The sequence below is a fragment of the Mobula hypostoma genome, chromosome 7 (assembly GCF_963921235.1).
Source record: "Mobula hypostoma chromosome 7, sMobHyp1.1, whole genome shotgun sequence".
Classification (NCBI taxonomy): Eukaryota; Metazoa; Chordata; class Chondrichthyes; order Myliobatiformes; family Myliobatidae; genus Mobula; species Mobula hypostoma.
In genome coordinates this window covers 111,677,798-111,698,181 of record NC_086103.1, presented here as the reverse complement: position 1 = coordinate 111,698,181, position 20,384 = coordinate 111,677,798, and the positions used below count along the sequence as shown (strand labels likewise).

The following is a 20,384-nucleotide window of genomic DNA, read 5'->3' as shown; positions in this document are numbered from 1 at the left end:
CACATTGGAAAACTGTGTTATAGTACATTGCTTGTATATGCCTTGCCACAGGTATGAAAGGTTGGAGTAGTGTCTGAGAATATGGTATTGAGGTTACGATCAGGTCAGGCATGATCACGTGGATTGGTGGAAAGTGCTCTGGGGGCCAAGTGGCCCAGCCCTGCATCTTATTCAAACACTGAAATATTCAATTGTTACACAGATGAGATTTATTTGAAGATGCACTTATTGAAAATATGATTATTGAAGAGTGAATAAATCAATTTCTTGTTAAGATGTAGTCACTGCATTGCGAAAGAGCTAATCATTAGACCTGCTTTGTATAATTAATGTTAGCTTATATCTAAAATTACAATTTTTAATAATCTCTGAGCAATATTTTTCAAAAAACTGCCACGCACAGTGGTGCATCAACGAGACAAAGTTATGTACAGTTCAGCCATCCCCTCAGTCCAAAGGTGCTCCTGAGTTTCAAATTCCGGTAGTACCTGTATGCAGTCAATCCTTTTAGGAGGTAATATTCTCCTGTTAACAAAACAAAAGTATTTCAACAAAAAATAGTATCCACATTTCTTTACCTCCAGCTTTTTACCTCCAGTCCTGCCAAAGGGGTTTGGCCCAAAACGTCAACTGTGCTTTTCTCCACAGATGCTGCCTGGGCTGCTGAGTTCCTCCAGCACTTTGTGTGTTGCTTGGATTTCCAGCATCTGCAGATTTTCTCAACGCTATTCTCCTGCCTTTTCCCCATAATCTTTGACTTCCTGAATAACCAGGAGCCTATCAACCTTCGCTTTAAATATACTCAATGGCTTGGCCTCCACGGTCATCCATGGCAATAAATTCCACAGATTCACCACTTACTGATTAAAGAAGTTCCTCCTAATTTCTGTTCCAAATGGATATCCCTCAATTCTTAGACAGTGCTCTCTGGTCCTAGGTTCATCCACAATAGAAAACATCCTCTCCACATTCATTCTATTTAGGCCTTTCAATTTTAGATAGGTTACCATGAGATACTCTCTGATTCTTCTCAGCTCCAGTGAGTACAGGCCCAGAGCCATCAAACACTCTTCATCCCTTAACCCTTTTATTCCTGGAATCATTCTTGTGAACCTCGTCTAGATCTTCTCCAATTCCAGCATGTCTTTTCTTAGATAAGGGGTCCCAAACTGCTCACAATACTCGTAATCAGAATCAGGTTTAATGTCACTGGTAAATGTTGTGAAATGTGTCCAAGTGCGGCTTGAGCAATGTCTTATAAAGCCTCAGCATCAACCTGCAAGTTAACCTTTAGGGAATCTTGAACAAGGAATCCCAAGTATCTTTGTACCTCTGGTTTTTGAAGTTTTCTCCCCATTTAGAAAATAGTTTGTTTCTTTATTCTTTTTACTAAAGTGCATGACCACATTCTTCCTTACACTATATTTCACCTTCCACTTCTCTTCTCATTCTTCCAATCTGTCCAAATCCTTCTGCAGACTCCCTGTTTCCTCAACACTACCTTTAACGTTGGGATATATCTATCCTGCATCTTCTGAATTGTCCTCTGAAACTCCAGATGTTGCTGTTCTGCTGTCATCCCTGCTGGTGTCCCCTTTCAATCAACTTTAGCCCACTCCTCCCTCACGCCTCTGTAATTCTCTTTTCTCCACTGTAAGACTGATACATCTGACTTTCTTTTCTCCCTCTCACATGCAAGGTGAGTTCTGCCATATGATCACTGCCTCTCAAGGTTTCTTTATGCTCCCTAATGAAATCTGGTTCATTACACAGCACCTAATCCAGAATTGCCGTTCCCCTAGTGGGCTTAACACAAGCTGCTCTAAAAAACATTCTCATAGACATTTTTCAATTCCACCTCTTGAAATCCAGCACCAACTTGATTTTCCCAATCTACCTGCACATTGAAATTCCCCATGACTATTGTAATGTTGCCCTTATTTCTATTTCACCTTGTAATTTGTAGCCCACATCCTGGCTATTGTTTGGGAACCTGTATACTCGTATAACTCCCATCAGTGACTTTTTATGCTTTCAGTTTCTAAACTCTACCTGTAAGAATTCTACATCTTCCTATCCTATGTCACCTCTTTCTAAGGATTTGATTTCATTTTTTACCAAAGAAGCCACTTCACCCCATCTGCCTCCCTGCCTGTCCTTTCAATACAAAGTGTTAAGCTCCCAACTATGACTTTCTTTTAGCCACAACTCAGTGATGGCCAAAATGTCATACCTGCCAATCTCTAACTGCACTGCAAGATCATTTACACGTGTGAATTCAAATATAGCACCTTCAGTCCTGTAGTCTTCACCTTTTTTGATTTTGCCCCCATGTTACACTTTACCTCATCTCACTCACTGCAATTTTGCCCTATCATCTGCCAGTCCTTCCTCACAGTCTCACTACACAATGCATTAACTTGTATATCAACTGCCCTATCCTCAGCCCTATCAATCTGGTGTCCATCCCCTGCCAACTTAATTTAACCCCTCCTCAGCAGCTCTAGCAAACCTGCCCACAAGGACATTGGTCCCCCTTGGGTTCAGGTGTAACCTGTCCTTTTCGAACAGGTCCTTTTGATCCTAATGATCCAGAAATCTGATACCTGCCCCTTACACCACTTCCTCAACGATTCCTCTGTAGTATCATCATGTTTCTGCGCTGACTAACATGTGGTACTGGGAGTAATCCAGAGATTACTATCTTGGAGGTCCTGCTCTTCAGTCTCTTCCCTAACTCCCTATACTCACTGTGCAGGATTTCTTCCCCCTTCCTACCTATGTCGTTGATGGGAATGTTCACAATGACCTCTGGCTGCTCATCCTCCCTCTTGAGAATCTTCTGCAGCTATTCTGAGTCACCTTGGAGCCTAGCATCTGAGAGGTAACACACCATCTTGGTGTCTCTTTCATGGCCACAGGATCTGCTCTCTGTCCCACTGACTGTTGAGTAACCTATCACTATCTCCCTGCCTGACTTTACCCTTCCCTGCTGAGCCGCAGAGCCATCCACAGTCCCAGTGGTCTGGTTGTTGCTGCTGTGCTCGGATAGGTCATCTTCCACTGCCCCAGCAGTATCCAAAGGGGTATTCTTGCTGCTGAGGGAAATGACCACAGGGGAACCCTGCACTAACTGCTTATTCTTCTTCCATCTCCTGGTGGTCACCCATTCTACTACCTGAAGCCTGCACACTGAGGATGACCATCACAGTAAGAGACTCATCTATGATGTTTTCTGAGTGCATCCAGCTCCAGCTCCAGTTTCTTGACCTTGTTTTCCATACCAATTGCAGAATTACCTTGATAGTTTAAAGCAGCATCCACATTATCATTTGCTCTAAAGAATGTTCTTATTGGGATTGGAGACCCTCCTACCATCCCTTCTCCAAGCCTGTAACTGAAGTGGAAAGAAGACAGAGTAGACTGAATATGTTATTGGGTAAACATATAAGAAAAATAGAAGGAGAATAAATGATGAATCACGAACCTCCAGAGTTGATTGCCCACGAAGAACACAATCGTTCTGCGACGTAAACGCAAGGCAGCATCAAGTTTCTGAACACTGCTTGGGAAACCAAACCTCCTGATGGATTTTGGGTATCCTGAATCTAAAGTGTTCCCTTGAAAGCGCCAGTATTGCGATCCTACAAAGTAAGGAGGACATTATTTATGAAACTGTACTTAAAATGGTTATTCCATCAATCAGTTAGTTTCATGTTACAAAAATTATATTGTCTGTGACTGCGATGATCCTACACACTTGGATTGAGTGCCAACTGATACTTGTCAAAATGAAACTCTAAGGTGATGTCTGCATTAATTATATGAAAACTAGCATTGGACCATCAAAATATTGCATGCACTAAGGTCTGAAGACTATTTTCATTTACTGTATATACACCACAGCATATAAACATAATGGTGCCTTTGCTAAATCCAGCTTTTTGAATCTTTTCTATAGACTTATGATGAAGATTATAATAAATAAGAAATCTGGATATAAAATTCAGTTCTTGTGCATGATAATAGATTGTAAATAATCAATTGTTAAAAATACAGCTATAAGCACATTACTAAAGAATAATTAAGCACCATGTCACCTTGGAAAAGATAAGTTTTCCTGTTTCTCAATCTAAGTTCAAAAGCAGCATCAACATTTGATGGGCCACCTGGCCAGATATCTTCAATTCGGTTTATGAGTGAAGATTGTGATCTCTTCGTGAACCTGTACAACAATAACCAAAATTGCATCAGTGGTTACCCATGCAACCTAGTTGATGAAGTGATTTCTTATTTTTGCTGGTGGCTGGAAACCTTATCAGCTGATCATTGAAATTAAACCAATACTCTTTTATTTACCTTTACTGGCAAAAATTCTGTTGCTTTGATGTAATGCAAAGCAGTGAATTAAATAGTGGATTTTCATATAATTGTATTTCATATTTCACTTAAATTTTTATTGTTGGTGCATCTGAAATTGGCCAAACTGGCTGAGAAACTTTAAGGCCAAAGTAAAGTCTGAACTAATCAAGTTGTAAGGGCTCTAGTATCAGTTTCGAAAACATTTCTCTGTAAGATACAGGACTGGCATGTGTTAGGTTGATACATGCAAGGCATATGGGGTATGTAAATGAAAGACAACAGATTCTGCAGATGCCAGAAATCTTGAGCAGCACACATAAAATGCTCAAGGAGCTCATTCAGTCTGACAGCATCTATGGAGGGAAATAAACAGCCAACATTTCAGCCTGAGATCCTTCATCTGGTTTGCGGTTTGCTGATAGAAATGCTCATGGAAATTTAAATACTAAACTGCATTCAACTCATTAAGAGAGAGAATAATATGCATACGTGCAACTAATGACTAGTTCTGCATAAACATTAAGAATCATTTTCAGTATCTGAAAATCAGAATACTTATAAGAGGCAACTAAAGTAGCATAAATAAAACTATTCCTCATAAATAAAACCACTCCTCATAAATATAGTAATGAAGATATTTAATCAACCGAAATATTTAGAACTAGTTACATTCTAAGCTACTGCCTGATTGCATTGGATCTAATGTTAATTCTTCTGCTATATATTCCCATGAGTTTGAGTCAAAACTTAAATAAGACGAATTATAAAAATAGCACAATATTAAATATGGAAAATCAATTGCTTTCAAAGCAAAAGCTCATTCCTTGTATGTGTAGAATTGATTTTATTGTATATAGGTATAGTACACTTTCTCATTATACAGACATAATGTACATTTAATTACGAATAGTCGTATTTAAAGGTAGCAGAGACACAGAATAAATAAACAAATTTAAAAAACAAACTTTTGAATTTTTCACCCTGTCACAGTTTGAATTCTATCATCTGAGATAGAAACAGATCACATGACTATGTAGATCAGTATCTTATGTACTTAGATTCATGGTTTCAGTATTAAAATATAAGCGAATGGAACCTGCACAATGGACAATTAGTCCACTAGCCAGCAAACTGTCTAACAATGAGTCATAAATTGAACTCAATATGATCCCAGTTTTTTGGTGGGGGACCTAGACTTTTGGCAGCCCAGCAGGGGAGGTGGTCAGCATCCCATCTTGTGAAAACCAGCTGGTGCAGTGCACCGTCACCTCAACATCTGTCTCCTGTTGGTGGGAGTGAAATGGGCCCGACACTTAAACAGCCTAGTCTTTCTGCTCTGGGTTAAGCCCGTTCATCTGTATTCTTAAAACTTAGCTGTTTGTTTATAAAATAATTATTTACCCGTTTTTGAAGACGGTTATTCTTCTCTGTAGGTTCAAAGCAGCATCTGCATACAGGTTTGGGTCACAGGTTGGTTGCTCAGTAGGCATCTGTGATGAGGAATCTGGAACTTTGGTGGGTGATGTCGTGACAGCAACAGGAGGACCTTGATTTGAAGAGATATGATTGCAACCGATACAAACAAGTAAGTGGTATCATTCCTTCATTGTTCAAGTCATCTGATTTAAACATATATTGGAACATAGAACAGAGAATAGTGCAGCCCTTCAGTCGATGATGTTGGGCTGACCTTTTAACCTACTTTACGAACAATCTAACCCTTTCCTCCTGCATAGTCCTCCATTTTTCTATCATCCTTGTGTCTGTCTAAGAATTTCTTAAAGTCACTAATGTACTATATCTGCTTCTACCAGCACCCTTGGCAAGGCATTCCATGCACCCTCCACTTTCTGACATCCTCCCCCCTCCAATCACCTTTAAGTTATCCTCCCTCTTATTGCCATTTCCACCCTGGGAAAAGTTTTTTGGCTGTCCACTCAGTCTTTTTCTCTTATCGTCTTGAACACCTGTATCAAGTCACCTCTCATCCTCTTTCACTCCAAACAAAAAAAAAGCTAGCTTGCTCAACCTATCCTCATAAGACACGCTCTCTAGTCCAGGCAGTATCCTAGTAAGTCTCCTCTGCACACTCTCAAAAGCTTCCATATTGTTCCTATTATGAGGAGACTGGAATTTGACACAATATTCCAAGTGTAGTCTAACCAGACTTTTATAGAGCTGCAGATTACCTCATGGCTCTTGAACTCAATCTCCTGACTAATGAAGACCAACACAGCCTGCACCTGCTCAACAACCCTGCCAATTAGCCTGGCAACTTTGAGGGATCTATGGATGTGGACCCAAGGTCTCTCTCTGCCTCCACACTGTTAAGAATCCTGCTATTTTCCCTGTATCACCCACAAAATGCTGGAGGAGCACAGCAGGCCAGGTAGCATCTATGGAAAAGAGTACAATCGACGTTTCAGGCTGAGAGATGCTGTCTGGCCTACTGAGTTCCTCTAGCATCTTGTGTGTATTGCTTCGATTTCCAGCATTTGCAGATTTTCTCTTGTTTGTGACTCCCCCATATATTATGCCTTCAAATTTGACCTTCCAATGTGAATCACCTCATACTTTTCTGGGTTGATCTCCATCTACCACTTCTGAGCCTGGCTCTGCATCATATCAAAGTCCCATTGTAACCTACAACAACCTTCTACATGATCAACAGCTCCACCAACCTTTGTATCATTTGCAAACCTATTAACCTACTTCCACTTCCTTACCTGTCATATATTTTTTAAAAAATCACAAAGAGCAGGGGTCCCAGAATAGATCCCTGCAGAACACCAGAGTTCATCAACCTCCAGGCAAAAGGACTCCATGTATAAATGACTCTGCCTTCCTTGGGCAAGCCAATCCTGAATTTTCACAGTCAGGTTTTCCTGGGTGCCATGCTTCCTGACTCGCTGAAGGAGCCTACCATTGGAGGACCTTATCGAACACCTTATTAAAATCAACACACACCACTTCCTTTGCACTCCCTTCATCAACGTGCTCTGTCACATCCTCAAAGAATTCATTCAAGCTCATGAGGCATGACCCGCCCCTCACAAAATCACACTGACTATGCTTCATTATGCTTCTCCAAATACCTGTAAATCCTTTCTCTAAGAATCTTCTCCAGTAATTTGTCCACCACAGAGTAAGACTCACAGGTCTGTAATTGCCAGGGTAAACCCTACTCTCTTTCTGGAACAAACAAATAACATTTTCCAACCTCCAGTCATTGGCCAGTGAGGATGCAAATGTCATTGCCAAAGGTGCAGCAATCTCTTCCCTCACTTCCTGCAGTAACCATGGCCCCGAGGACTTATCTATCCTAATGTTTTTCAAAAGTTCCAGCATATCCTCTTTCTTAACATCAACATATCAGCCTATTTTATGCTGTGCTCACAAAACATCAAGGGTCCTCTCACTGGTGAATGCTGAAGCGAAGTATTCATTAAAGACCTTATCTACTCTTCTAAATCCAAGCATGTGTTTCCTCTTTTATCCATCATGGTCCTAGTCTCACTCCTGTTATCCTCCTGTTCTTTACGTATGTGTGGAATGCCATGGGGTTTTCCTTAATTCTACTCATTAAGGCCTTCTCGTGACCCTTTCTAGTGCTCCTAAGTCCTTTCTTATGCTCCCTCCTAGCTACCAAAAGCTACAACTATCAAGAGCCTTGCTTCCTAAACCTTAAATATGCTTCCTTCTTCCTCTTGACTAGATGTTCCACATCTTTTACCAACCATGGTTCCTTCACTGTACCACCCTTTCCCTGCCCAAGGAGGCAAGTCAATCAAGAACCCCATCCAAATGCTTCCTAAGCAATTGTCATTATCACCCACCAAGATATCTGACACCTGACCTGGTTCAATGCCCAGCACCAGATCCTAGCAACAGGCCTCTCCTGTAGTCAGCCTGTCTATATATTGAGTCAGGAATCTTTCCTGGACACAACTAAAAAATGTCTTGACTTGAAACATTGACCGTTTATTCCTCTCCATAGATCTTTTCTCACCCATCTCCTCCAGCATTTTGTGTGAGCTACTCTGGATTTCCAGCATCTGCAGTATCTCTTGTGTTCACACCTAAAATCGGCATGCCCCATCTAAACTGATGGCATTAGTGAGGTGCCAGTCAGTATTAGGGAAGCTGAAGTCAACCATGAAAATAGCTCTGTCAGTTTTGCTTCTTTCCATAATCTGCCTCCTCATCTGTTCAGATTTCACCATAGTGTAAAATGAATAGAAATTCAGGAACGAGAAAACTTTGCGTTATCGACATCAAAGGAGCTTTCTATGCTCAGTGTACTCACTGGTGTCCACGCAGGCTTTGGACTAGTAATTAAAGTAACAACAAGTAATAACTACAAATATTTATAAATGGATTGAACACACATGAAGTATTCGTTGAGCTTTTTGATAAAATTCATGAATTCCTCAAGAAATGAGAGAATTTCTAATGGATTTTTACTTAGATTATGAATTCAGAAATGAATTGTTGATCATTTGTCATTCAACATGCAAAGTACTCATTTAATGTGCTGCCTAAACATGAGCAGGTCTTCCATTAAACAGTAACTCAGACACACGAAATATTCCAAAGACCTTGTAAAAGAGGTATACACAGAAATCTCTTGCATTTCTGCAGGGTCACTCTTGAAATCTCGTGTTGTTTAACAAGAATATTGGTGGGAATTTATGAAAAAAGGTTCCAAACAGCCTAGTCAATCCCGTCTGGGTGTAAATTTCCACAGAATCAGCTGCTGCAGTTCGGGAAAGACACCACCAGAACACTGGAGGAAGAAGAGCAACAGGCAGTCAGAACCTGACTCTAGTAACCTGTTTGCATGCTGTGTACCTCCATTACCCTATCAGAACTTTGGCTGATGATGGCTTAAGGTATTTAAGAGTTGGACAAAGAAGAGGAAAAAAGAAAATTCATGAGGAGGAAGCAAGACTATGATTCCAATATTTGAGCAAAAGACAATGTCCAGCCATTGGATTGTAGTGGATGTATAGATTTAGGACTTACCATATAATAATTGGATTCCATTAACATCATCTCTTGGCAAAGTATACCCTTCAGTATTCACGTATTTGTAGAAAGGGGCCATCACAGAATTAGGGTCCTTGGAGTGATCAAGTCCCAGTGAATGACCAGCTTCATGCACCGCAACAAGAAATAAGTTGAAGTCTATAGAAATAAAGTTATTGTCTCATTTTTAAATGTATTTGTGAAATGTCGTCAAGCAAATTTTTCTGTGAGAATGGTGGAGTTGAGGCCCTTGAATGTACTCCAGCAGGTGGGGTTGTGAATAATCCTTTAAGAGTAGTGGAATTGTGGAGATGAGGTTCCAGTTGTTTGAAATCCATGTTATCGGGTAAAAGATTGGAGGAGTGATACCAAGTGTGTGAATGCAAGCTATGTGTCAAAGACCGCAATAGGTTTCTCCGATTAAAAGTCCAGTAATGAGCAGAAATCTTATTTAACTTAATATGCTTAACCATGTTAGTATGGTCCATTATCTTTCAGTCTAGGTGGGCAGATGTAAAATTTACATAAATCCAAATTATTTATTTTTCTATATGCAAGATGCGGAAATAAGACTGTAAGACATAGGAGCAGAATTAGGCCATTTGGCCCATCGAGTCTGCTCCACCATTCAATCATGGCTGATCCTTTTTCCCCCTCCTCAACCCCGTTCCCCGGCCTTTACCCTGTAACCTTCGATGCCGTGTCCAATCAAGAACCTATCAATCTCTGCCTTAAATAGACCCAACAACCTGGCCTCCACAGCTGCATGTGGCAATAAATTCCACAAATTCACCACCCTCTGGCTGAAGAAATTTCTCCGCATCTCTGTTTTAAATGGATGTCCCTTTATCCTGAAGCTATGTCCTCTTGTCCTAGACTCCCCCACCATGGGAAACATCCTTTCCACATCTACTCTGTCTAGGCCTTTCAACATTCGAAAGGTTTCAATGAGATCCCCCCCTCACTCTTCTAAATTCCAATGAGTACAGACTCAGAGCCATCAAATGTTCCTCATATGATAACCTTCTCATTCCTGGAATCATCCTTGTGAACCTCCTCTGAACTCTCTCCAATACCAGCACATCTTTTCTTAGATGAGGAGCCCAAAACTGTTCACAATACTTAAAGTGAGGCCTCACCAGTGCCTTATAAAGCCTCAGCATCACATTCCTGCTCTTATACTCTAGACCTCTTGAAATGAATGCTAACATTATATTTGCCTTCCTCACCACCGACTCAGCCTGCAAGTTAACCCTTAGGATATTTTGCACAAGGACTCCCAAGTCCCTTTGTATCTCAGATTTTTGGATTTTCTCCCCAATTAGAAAATAGACTGCACTTTTATTTCCACTACAAAAATGCATGACCACACATTTTCCAACATTATATTTCATTTGCCACTTTCTTGCCCATTCTCCTAATCTAAGTCCTTCTGAAGCCTACCTGTTTCCTTAATACTACCTGCCTCTCCACCAATCTTCGTATCTTCTGTAAACTTAGCAACAAATCCATCTATTCCTTCATCTAAACCATTGAATACAGCATAAGAAGAAGCGGTCCCAACACCGACCCCTGCGGAACACCACTAGTCACTGGCAGCCAACCAGGAACGGATCTTTTATTCCCACTCACTGCTTCCTACCAATCAGCCAATGCTCTAACCATGTTAGCAACTTTCCTGTAATACCATAGGCTCTTAATTTGGTAAGCAGCCTCATATCTGGCACCTTGTCAAAGGCCTTATGAAAATACAAATATACAACATCCACTGCATCCCCTTTATCTATCCTACACGTAATCTCCTCAAAGAATTCCGACAGGTTTTCAGGCAGGATTTTCCCTTAAGGAAACCATGTTGACTTTGTCCTATCTTGTTCTGTGTCAGCAAGTACTCCATAACCTCATCCTTAACAATTGACTCCAACATCTTCCCAACCACTGAGGTCAGGCTAACTGGTCTATATTTTCCTTTCTACTGTCTTGGTCCTTTCTTAAAGAATGGAGTGACATTTGCAATTTTCCAGTCCTTTGACACCATGCCAGAGTCCAATGATTATTGAAAGATCATTACTATCACATCGACAATCTCTAACGCTACCTCTTTCAGAACCCTAGGGTGCAGTTCACCTGGTCCCGGTGACTTTTAACCTTAGGTCTTTCAGGTTTTTGACACCTCCTCCCTTGTAATAGTAATAGCACTCACTTCTCTTTCTTCACAAACTTTAACATCTGGCACACTGCTAGTGTCTTCCACAGTGAAGACTGATGCAAAATACCCATTTAGTTCATCTACCATCTCCTTGCCCTCCATTATTAATTCAACGGCCTCATTTTCTAGAGGTCCAAATCCACTCGCATCTCGCTTCTATTTTTTTTTTACATACTTGAAGAAGCTTTTACTATCCACCTTGATATTATTTGCTGGCTACCTTTAATATTTCATCTTTGCCCTTCTAATGATTATTTTAGTTGCTCTCTGTAGGTTATTAAAAGCTTCCCAATCCCCTATTTTCCCATTAATTTTTGTTTTGCTGTATGCCTTCTCTTTTGCTCTCACATTAGCAATCTGCAGAAAAGCAATGGAAGCTTGTTTTAAGAACATCAATTTTGAAATGTTCCCCTAAGATTAAGGCCATGTGCCACTTTTGTTATGATTCGGTTGCAGCAGAATTTCCTGGGATGTTGATAAGCCATCTTGACAAAGTAAGCATTTTGAGAAGGATGGCTAAAATTGTCTGGAAATTCAAAAGCAGTTCAGTACAAGAGGGACAAATAAAAAGCTCATTTGGTATCATTTCAAGCCAAGCCAGGTCAGGCTAAGTTCTTCACCCCGAGCTGGAATCCGGAGTGGTACAAACAGGAGGTGCAAAGGTGCATGACCAATCATGACCAAGTGCTTAACTCCTCCCAAGTTAGCTCTGCAATACGATCTGTCACAATTTATTGCTGGATGTTGCCAATGGACAAATCCAAGGTAAACATCAATACATCAGCTTCCAATGTTTATGCATTCACCCTGATTTTCAAACCCAGTTATGTGAGAAACAACCTGCCCAGGGCCTTCGAGGACATAGCAATTGCAGTTGAAGGTAATGAATATCAGTAAGAAATCCAGAAGCTAATCTAATAATAGGAAGTATTTACCCATAGAGGTTGTGGTCCACCTTTCACTATCATCAAAATGAATATCACCTCCAATACCTCCTCCAGGGCCAAAAGCATGGGCCAGATTACCACCGGGTCCGTCAAAAGGGAAACCATCGCCATGAGCTAGCGGGACACATTCAAAACACACGTCACTTAAGAAATGATTTGGCTGTGCAAACAGCACTATGGTCTGACTGTTTGAAATTAGTTAAAAACATGCTGAAAATACAAAGCTGACCAATCAGCAAATGCCGTACCTCCGATACTAAAAATAATTTCAATGTCTGCCGTCGATGTTGTTGGTGTGAATGTCAAAGGAGTAACGCTGGCCCAGGTGTTGAGAGCTTTTGCTATAATATCGTTCACTACATTCCGTGGCAAGTCACGTGTGTATTGACGAATTCTATGAGAGACAAAGTCAATTACATTTTTATTCTAATAGGATAAGTCGGAATTATAATGATTGTACAGTACCTATTTGGGTCTGAAATCAATATCTACCCTTCAGGAAACAAGCAATGACATGGGTACTTTTATATTTGTGTGCTGTTGCACTAACTTTTTATTCACAGTTATTTTGTAAACAACACTATTCTTTGCATTTCTGGTTAGATGCTAACTGCATTTCATTGGCTTTGTATCTGTACTTGGCACAATGGCAATAAAGTTGAATCTAATCTATTCTAAAATAAATATATGCTAAAATTCACTGTCACTAGCACTCAAAATATGAAATAAGTATTTTCCAACATATGAGTAAACAGACCCATATCTCCCCATTTTAATGCTGGGGACATACATAAGTTTTTGCTTTATTGCTGGAGACTCCATATTTGGCAGGTCTAATGATGTGTCCAAACACATTCTGACCTGTTACCTCATGGAGTGGAATGTCGTACCCTGCAGAAATAGACTACCATATCGCTGTTTCCATACCTATGTAATGCCGTACATCCAGGATGCTCTCACTTGTCTGCATTTGAATTAGCAACTCTGAATTCTATTGAAATTATTGGCATTATTGTTTTATTTCCTAATGTGGAAATGTGATCATTTGATCTGTCAAAGCCTCTTTGGGGTTGCTATGGAAGCATGTGTGATTTAATTCTTATCTTAACAAGTTTTAGTATTTGCCTTCGATGATTCCAGAGTTTGCACTAAATCTGGCATTAATCTGGCATTATAATCTGGTCTGTACATATTCTAAAATAACGAACTGCAGTGAATATTTCTATTAAAAAACTTCCCTGTGATTCTTTCATTGAAACTGATTTGCAACATTGGATTCAGCAATATTGTTTCACTTCTACACAATGGTTTGCTATAACCTCAGAAAATAAACCCTTCTGTTTTCTCTTGATTTCACTCCTATTTGTGAAGACTTTGTTCCTTCATGATTTGAGTTTGCAGTGACAAAATGCCTTCAAGTGTGTTCAGCTTTTTCATGGTTCTGTGAATAATGGCGCAAGTCATGGACAAATATTCAGTTCCTACTGCATTTCATTGAATCATCTACCATTTCATTGGTGAAACTTTCATAACATAGAGAGATTTACTCAGTTAAAGTATTTCTTTGATACTTACAGATAATTGGGAGAACATCACGAAAGCATATGACATATTCTAATATACAAAGTAACCCCAAGTAAACTTTCCAAGCATACTGAGCTATAGCGTCTTAACTTCAATCCTTTATATCATTACAAGGTTTTTCTCGGATTGGATCTCCTGCTATTTTACGTAATTTTCTGGCTTTATTAAGGCCATGAGTGCAGGCACACGTTCTGGCAGAACGGAGATCCACAAAACAAATCCTGTGCCTAACTGATGGGCAAACTATGGCATTCGCACTTGATGCACTTGGCACAGAGAATCATCACTGAAGAATGAACATTATTCATGAATAAATTGGAGATTTCAAGTAACTAAAAACTATACCTGTAAGTGAGGTCAGTCTTTTGAAACTTTCCACCTCCTGGAAGTATTTTGAAATCTGCAGGGTTGGTCACAGCACATCGCGGTTGGTTATTTTTATCCATTGATTTATTGATCAAATTCTCTGGTGCTCTAATAGTAGGAATGTGCCATATTTCCTAGACATAAGAAAAGCTTATTTTCAAATGATAATATTTAATTTCTGTCTTGAGGAACGAGATGCATTTTTAGTGAAATCAAATGAATCCAGAACACAAAACTTGATAAAAACACACTGGTTTGAAAGTGGTATTTTTGAAGTTACTATTTGCTAGTGACTTTTATTTATAAAAAATAGGCATTTTCACAAGTTACTCTGAACAGAAGGTTCTTCCCAATCTCTTACTTTTCCAAAGAAATACTCTCACTAATTTTAAAGAACATCTATGAAATTAAAGACCTTAGAATCAGTTTCATGGCAATTTATTTTGAAACCCTTTAAAAGAGAACAATTAATGGATGCACATTGTGCATAAGGCTTCCTTTGGGAAACTGTTTTGACTTTTGGTACCAGATACTGCTGTTAGTTAAGTGGTTACTGACTGTTGATAACTCTGCCTTTTCAGGTACCCATGTAAACAGCTGTAGGAAAGTATTGAATTTAGATGTTGCCTCTTACAGAACAAGTTCTTTTCCTTTGTGAGAACAATTATGTTAGCTCACAGTAACCATGGCAGTGATGCTGGAGAACAAGAGACATACTGTGGTCCTAACAATTAATTCGTTATGATACTAGTGTAGATGCTTCAGAGGGTGAACAATATCCTTAAGTTGTTGTGAAGGCAAGGTTTTAGAGAATTATGTGAATTATATTATATGCCCTATATTACAGTATCTGACATATGTTGAATGCTGTGCCCAAAACAATAGCACTGAATGAAACTAAAGATACAAAAAATCAAGAAGTTGTTGTCTTACTGTGTGTGGCAGAAGTGAAAATATGTGAAGGAACACATGCAAAATGCTGGAAGAACTCTGCAAGTCAGGCAGCACCTATGGAAATGAACAAACAGTTGACATTTCGGACCGAGGTCCTTCTTCAGGACTGGAAAGGAGAGGAGAATGTGTGAAGGAAGCTCCACCCTCCCAGAATATCACATGAAGACTGTAAGCTTTGTGCAATATTTGTGTTTCCCTTATGGTTACTGCTGCCTCATATAGTATTATCATCGTGCACTCGCTAAAGGACATGATATGGACATCGCAGAAGAAGCCGAAAAAGGAATTGTGAAAAATAAGCCAATAAATTGATGATCATAAATCTGCAGTCTTCAAAGCAAAGCACCATTTATCGTTATCTGTTCTGAAATGAAGATCCTCAAGATTACCAAAAAAAAAGAAACCGCAGTTGATGTAAAAATACAAACCACCACATACAGAAATTGCAAAAAGGTGTTCATTATATGTATGGAAAACTTCCTTAGGAAACATACAGAAAAATGAGTAAATGAGGCACTGTCCCACCGTAAGGACCTCACTATCTGACTCGTCAAAACCTTATCAGCACTTTCAAAGCAAGACTCAAAAGCAGGAATGAATATTTTTCCTTTCCTACAGGTTCCCCTTGAAGTCACAGATGATCCAGAATTAGAAACATATTGCTGTTTCTTCCTAAGTGGTAAAACTGCCTGGCCAATTGTATTGGCAGTGTAAATATCGTGCAGTGGGGTATATAGGCTCAGCAGGAGCTGAGACTGAGAGAATAACTGTGGGAGGAGGCACAGGATTCTTTGCCAAATTTTGTGCAATTGTCCCGTGGCTTGATGGGGTGGCACCTGTGGACCATGCTGGAATTTCTGGAAGCAATTCGGAAGCTGCAGGATATATACATCCCAAAAATGAAGAGGTATTCTAAAGGCAAACTAACACATCTGTGGCTGATGAGAGAAGTCAAAGCCAACAATGTGGAGCAAGTTTCGAACAGACTCATTCAGCTCTGCTGTCACAAAGATTGTTACCCAAAATCTTTCCTACCAAATGCAATAAACGGTTCATCTCTGTGTGACAATTTATTATTATTATTATTATTATTATTATTAAAAGCCAAAGAGAGGACATGTAAATGAGCAAAAAATTAGTAGGAAGTTTTAAAAAGTCATTAAGAAGGAAAAGATGGAATAGGAAAGTAAGCTAGCCAATAATATTAAAGAGGATACCAAAAGTTTCTTCAAAAGCATGAAGTGTAAAAGAGAGGTGAGAGTGGATATTGGACTGCTGGAAAATGATGCTGGAGATGTAGTAACTGGGGACGAGGAAATGATGGATAAACTGAATAAGTAATTTGCATCGGCCTTCCCTGTGGAAGACACCAGCAGTATGGTGGAAGTTCCAGGGGTTAGATCATGTACACTCCAGGGTTCTGAAACTCAGGATGGATGAAGAGATCATGGAGGCACTAGTAATCATCTTTCAAGAATCACTAGATTCTGGAGTGGTTCCTGAAGACTGGAAAATTGCAAAAGTCACTCCACCCTTCAAGAAGTGAGAGAGGCAGAAGAAAGATAATTATAGGCCAGTTAGTCCAACCTCAGTGGTTGGGAAGATATTGGACTCAATTGTTGAGGATGTGGTTTCAGGGTACCTGGAGGCACATCATCAAATAGGCTATAGTCAGCATGGTTTCTTCGAGGAAAATTTTTGCTTGACAAATCTGTTGGAACTCTTTGAAGAAATAACAAGCAGGATAGACGAAGGAGAATTGGTTGATGTTGTGTGCTTGGATTTTCAGAAAGCCTTTGACAAGGTGCCACACTTGAGGGAGGCTGTTTGAAAAGTTAAGAGCCCTGTAAGGATTACAGGAAGGATACTATCATGGAGGCAAAGAGTGGAAATAAAGGAAGCTGTTTCTGGTTGGCTGCCAGTGACCAGTGGTGTTCTATAGGGGGTCTGTGTTGGGACTGCTTCTTTTTATGTTACGTGTCAAAGAGGTGACAGATGGAATACAGTGTTGGGAAGTGTATGGTCATGCACTTTGGTAGAAGGAATGAGAGGGTTGACCATCTTCTAAATGAAGAGAAAATACAAAAATCTGAGGTGAAATGGGACTTGTGAAAGATTCCCTAAAGGTTATTTTGCATGTTGAGACAGTGGTGAGTAAGTCAAATGCGATGTTAACATTTATTTCAAGATATAAATGCAAGTATATAATATTGAGGCTTTATAAGGGCCTCACTTAGAGTATCGTGACATTGGGCCCCTAATTTAAGAAAGGATTGGAAAGGGTTCAAAGGAGATTCACGAAAATGATTCCGTGATTGAATGGCTTGTCATAAGAGGAATGTTTGATGGCTCTGGGCCTGTACTCACTGGAATTCAGACGATTGGGGAGTGGGGGGAGGATGACCTCAGTGAAACCTACCTCACGCTGCTTTGTCCATTGCCATTTCTTTCTGATCTGTAGTAGTGAGTTCAAGGGGTGGAGCACAGTAGCCAGGTTTGTTAGGAATCTGTTACAGTAATTGATAAATCCTAAAAAGGCCCACAACTGTGACACATCCTTTGGCCTTGTGTCATCTACCACTGCTTGAATTTTCTTAGCACACTTGTATAAACCTTGTGCGTCAATGGTGTGACCACAGTAAGTGTTCCTTGGTTTAAAGAATTCACACTTGTTATATCATGCTGTAAGCCCACAATCTTCTAAGCAACACACACAAAAGGCCGGAGGAACTCAGCTGGCCAGACAGCATCTATAGAAACGAGAACATCTGACATTTCGGGCTGAGAGGTGCTGCCTGGCCTGTTGAGTTACTCCAGCATTTTGTGTGTGTTGCTTGGATTTCCAGCATCTGCAGATTTTCTCTTGTCCATAATCTTTTAATCTTTTTAACACCTACTCAAGATTTTGAAGATGTTCCTTACCATCCTCACCAGTAACAATGATGTCATCCAGGTAACACTGAGTGCCTGGGCAGCCCTGCAGCACCTGATCCAGAGTGCAGGTGCAGATGCCACTGTAGGGTAATGTAAGCAACAGAAGCATATGCATAATTCACAACCACCGTCATTGAGTTGGGGTTCACTTTAAGAGACTGGTCTGACGTGGTGATGTTATGGTGTGAGGTTTATTACCTTGCTTTATGTTCTCTTTTTGGTTGACAATAAGGATTTGTTACAGTTTCCCTTAACTTTAAAACGCCTCTGCCATTCTATTTACAAGTGCCTACATGACACTAAAAATAAGCCTCTGTGAGTGTTTCTGGTGAGAAACACTTTGGACTCTTCTTCCACTTCCACCTGTAGGTAGGTCTTAGTTTTCTAAACTGTTTTACTCCAGAAAGGTTTGCAGAGATACTTTCTATCCTGGGCAGGGGGTATTGATCTATTTTCAGTACTGGGTTGATGGTGACCTTAAAATTACCACAGACAGATCCTGACAGATCCATTCTCGTGGCTACTGGGACTACTGGTGTTGCCCATAGGCTCCACTCGATCTTGGAAAGAATTCTTTCAGCCTCCATATGATCTAGCTCACTGGTTACTTTATCACAGATGGTATAAGGAACTGGACAGGCTTTGTAAAACTTGAGTGTGGCATTTTCATTTAACACTAATTTACCCTTGATATGTTTGTGTTTTCCAATGCCATCCGTAAACACTGCTGCAGCATCATCCGGTACTCTTCTTAATTTGCTTTCAGTTGACTCTGCTTCAGGTGAAGTGGATTCCAATTGGTAGATGGATCTCCAATAAAGTTGTAGATGTCTCTGCCACTCACGTTTCCACAATGCTGCCCCTCCTTTTTAACCACATTCAAGCCCAAGGTGGCTTGTTGGTTGTTGTATCTCAGTTGCAGATGTCTTTTCTGTGGCGTATGTTCTTATTTGGATATCTGCAGCCTGCGGTTCAGTATTTATGACATGCCATTCAAACTTATTCTATGGAATGATTGAAAAAGATGAGCCAGTGTCCAATTCAATTTTAATTAATTTACCGTTCACTTCTGGTGTAGGCTGTATTGCTTCTCTCATTTGCATCTGTCTGCTGTTTCCATTGATACTGCTAGATCAACTGCTCTTTTAAATGTAGGCAGTGCTTCAGTTAGGGGCCAATTTTGCATGTTTTCTTGTAAGATTCCACAAACTAACTGATCTCTCAGTGCATCATTGAGCCCATCACTGAACTGACAATGCTCAGGTAAATTCTTCACTTCAGCCACATACACTGAAATAAAGTTTCCTTTTTTTGATTCCACTTATGAAACCTAAAGTGTTCTTCAATCAACGTTTTCAGTTCTAAATGTTCCTGCATTACTTTCATGATATCAGCAAAGCTCATTTCAGCTGATTTCTAAGCAAACTGTTTGCTTTTAAGCCCAATGTACTCACTTCACATTGGCTATTTCATTTGCTTCAAAATACTGTTCAATCCATTCAGTATACATGAGCCAGGATTTCATTGTGCAATGGAACACATCTATCTTTCTGATGCAGCCAGCCATTTCTGCTCTTTTTTTATGATTATTATCACGTGGTACTCACTGTTTAAGAACCTGTGAATTCTTCCATTTTCTGTCTTTTTTAAAAACTCAACTATGTTTCTTTTTACTGCTCTGAAGAAAAAAGAATGGGCTGCACTTTTGTTTTTAACTTGACCATTTCTTGCTATGCTTTTTAAAAAAACTCAACTGTCTTGCTGCGCTTCAACAGGTAGGTAGCCGCCTCAGCTTTGTTTTAAGAATTACAATTGTTATGTTTTGTCACACCAAAATGTTAAACTGATTGAAAGGAAAAGAAGGGATTCCAAAATGTGAGTCTAACTTTGTGTTTACTTTAAGCGAGGCGTGCGCTTATGACATGGTGGCATGATGATGTAGTTTTATGTACTCTTACATCCAATTCATAATGAATTAATCCAACAAAGAGTGCCAAATT

General features: G+C 39.9%; 1 protein-coding gene across 2 annotated transcripts; it reads right to left on the bottom strand.

Annotated features, from left to right (window-relative positions):
• Positions 1-215: 215 nt before the first annotated feature.
• LOC134349458 (stromelysin-1-like) lies at positions 216-14,601 on the bottom strand. Of its 2 annotated transcripts, XM_063053789.1 has the most exons (9): positions 14,476-14,601; positions 12,795-12,940; positions 12,535-12,660; positions 9,388-9,549; positions 5,764-5,908; positions 4,101-4,225; positions 3,488-3,644; positions 3,300-3,397; positions 216-525 (listed from the first exon to the last, which is right to left on the bottom strand). In XM_063053789.1, the coding sequence occupies exons 1-9, from the start codon at positions 14,574-14,576 to the stop codon at positions 425-427; spliced, it is 1,161 nt and encodes a 386-aa protein (XP_062909859.1). In that variant the 5' UTR covers positions 14,577-14,601; the 3' UTR covers positions 216-424. The 2 variants fall into 2 exon arrangements, with proteins under 2 accessions (XP_062909859.1, XP_062909861.1); XM_063053791.1 differs by lacking the exon at positions 12,535-12,660.
• Positions 14,602-20,384: the final 5,783 nt, after the last annotated feature.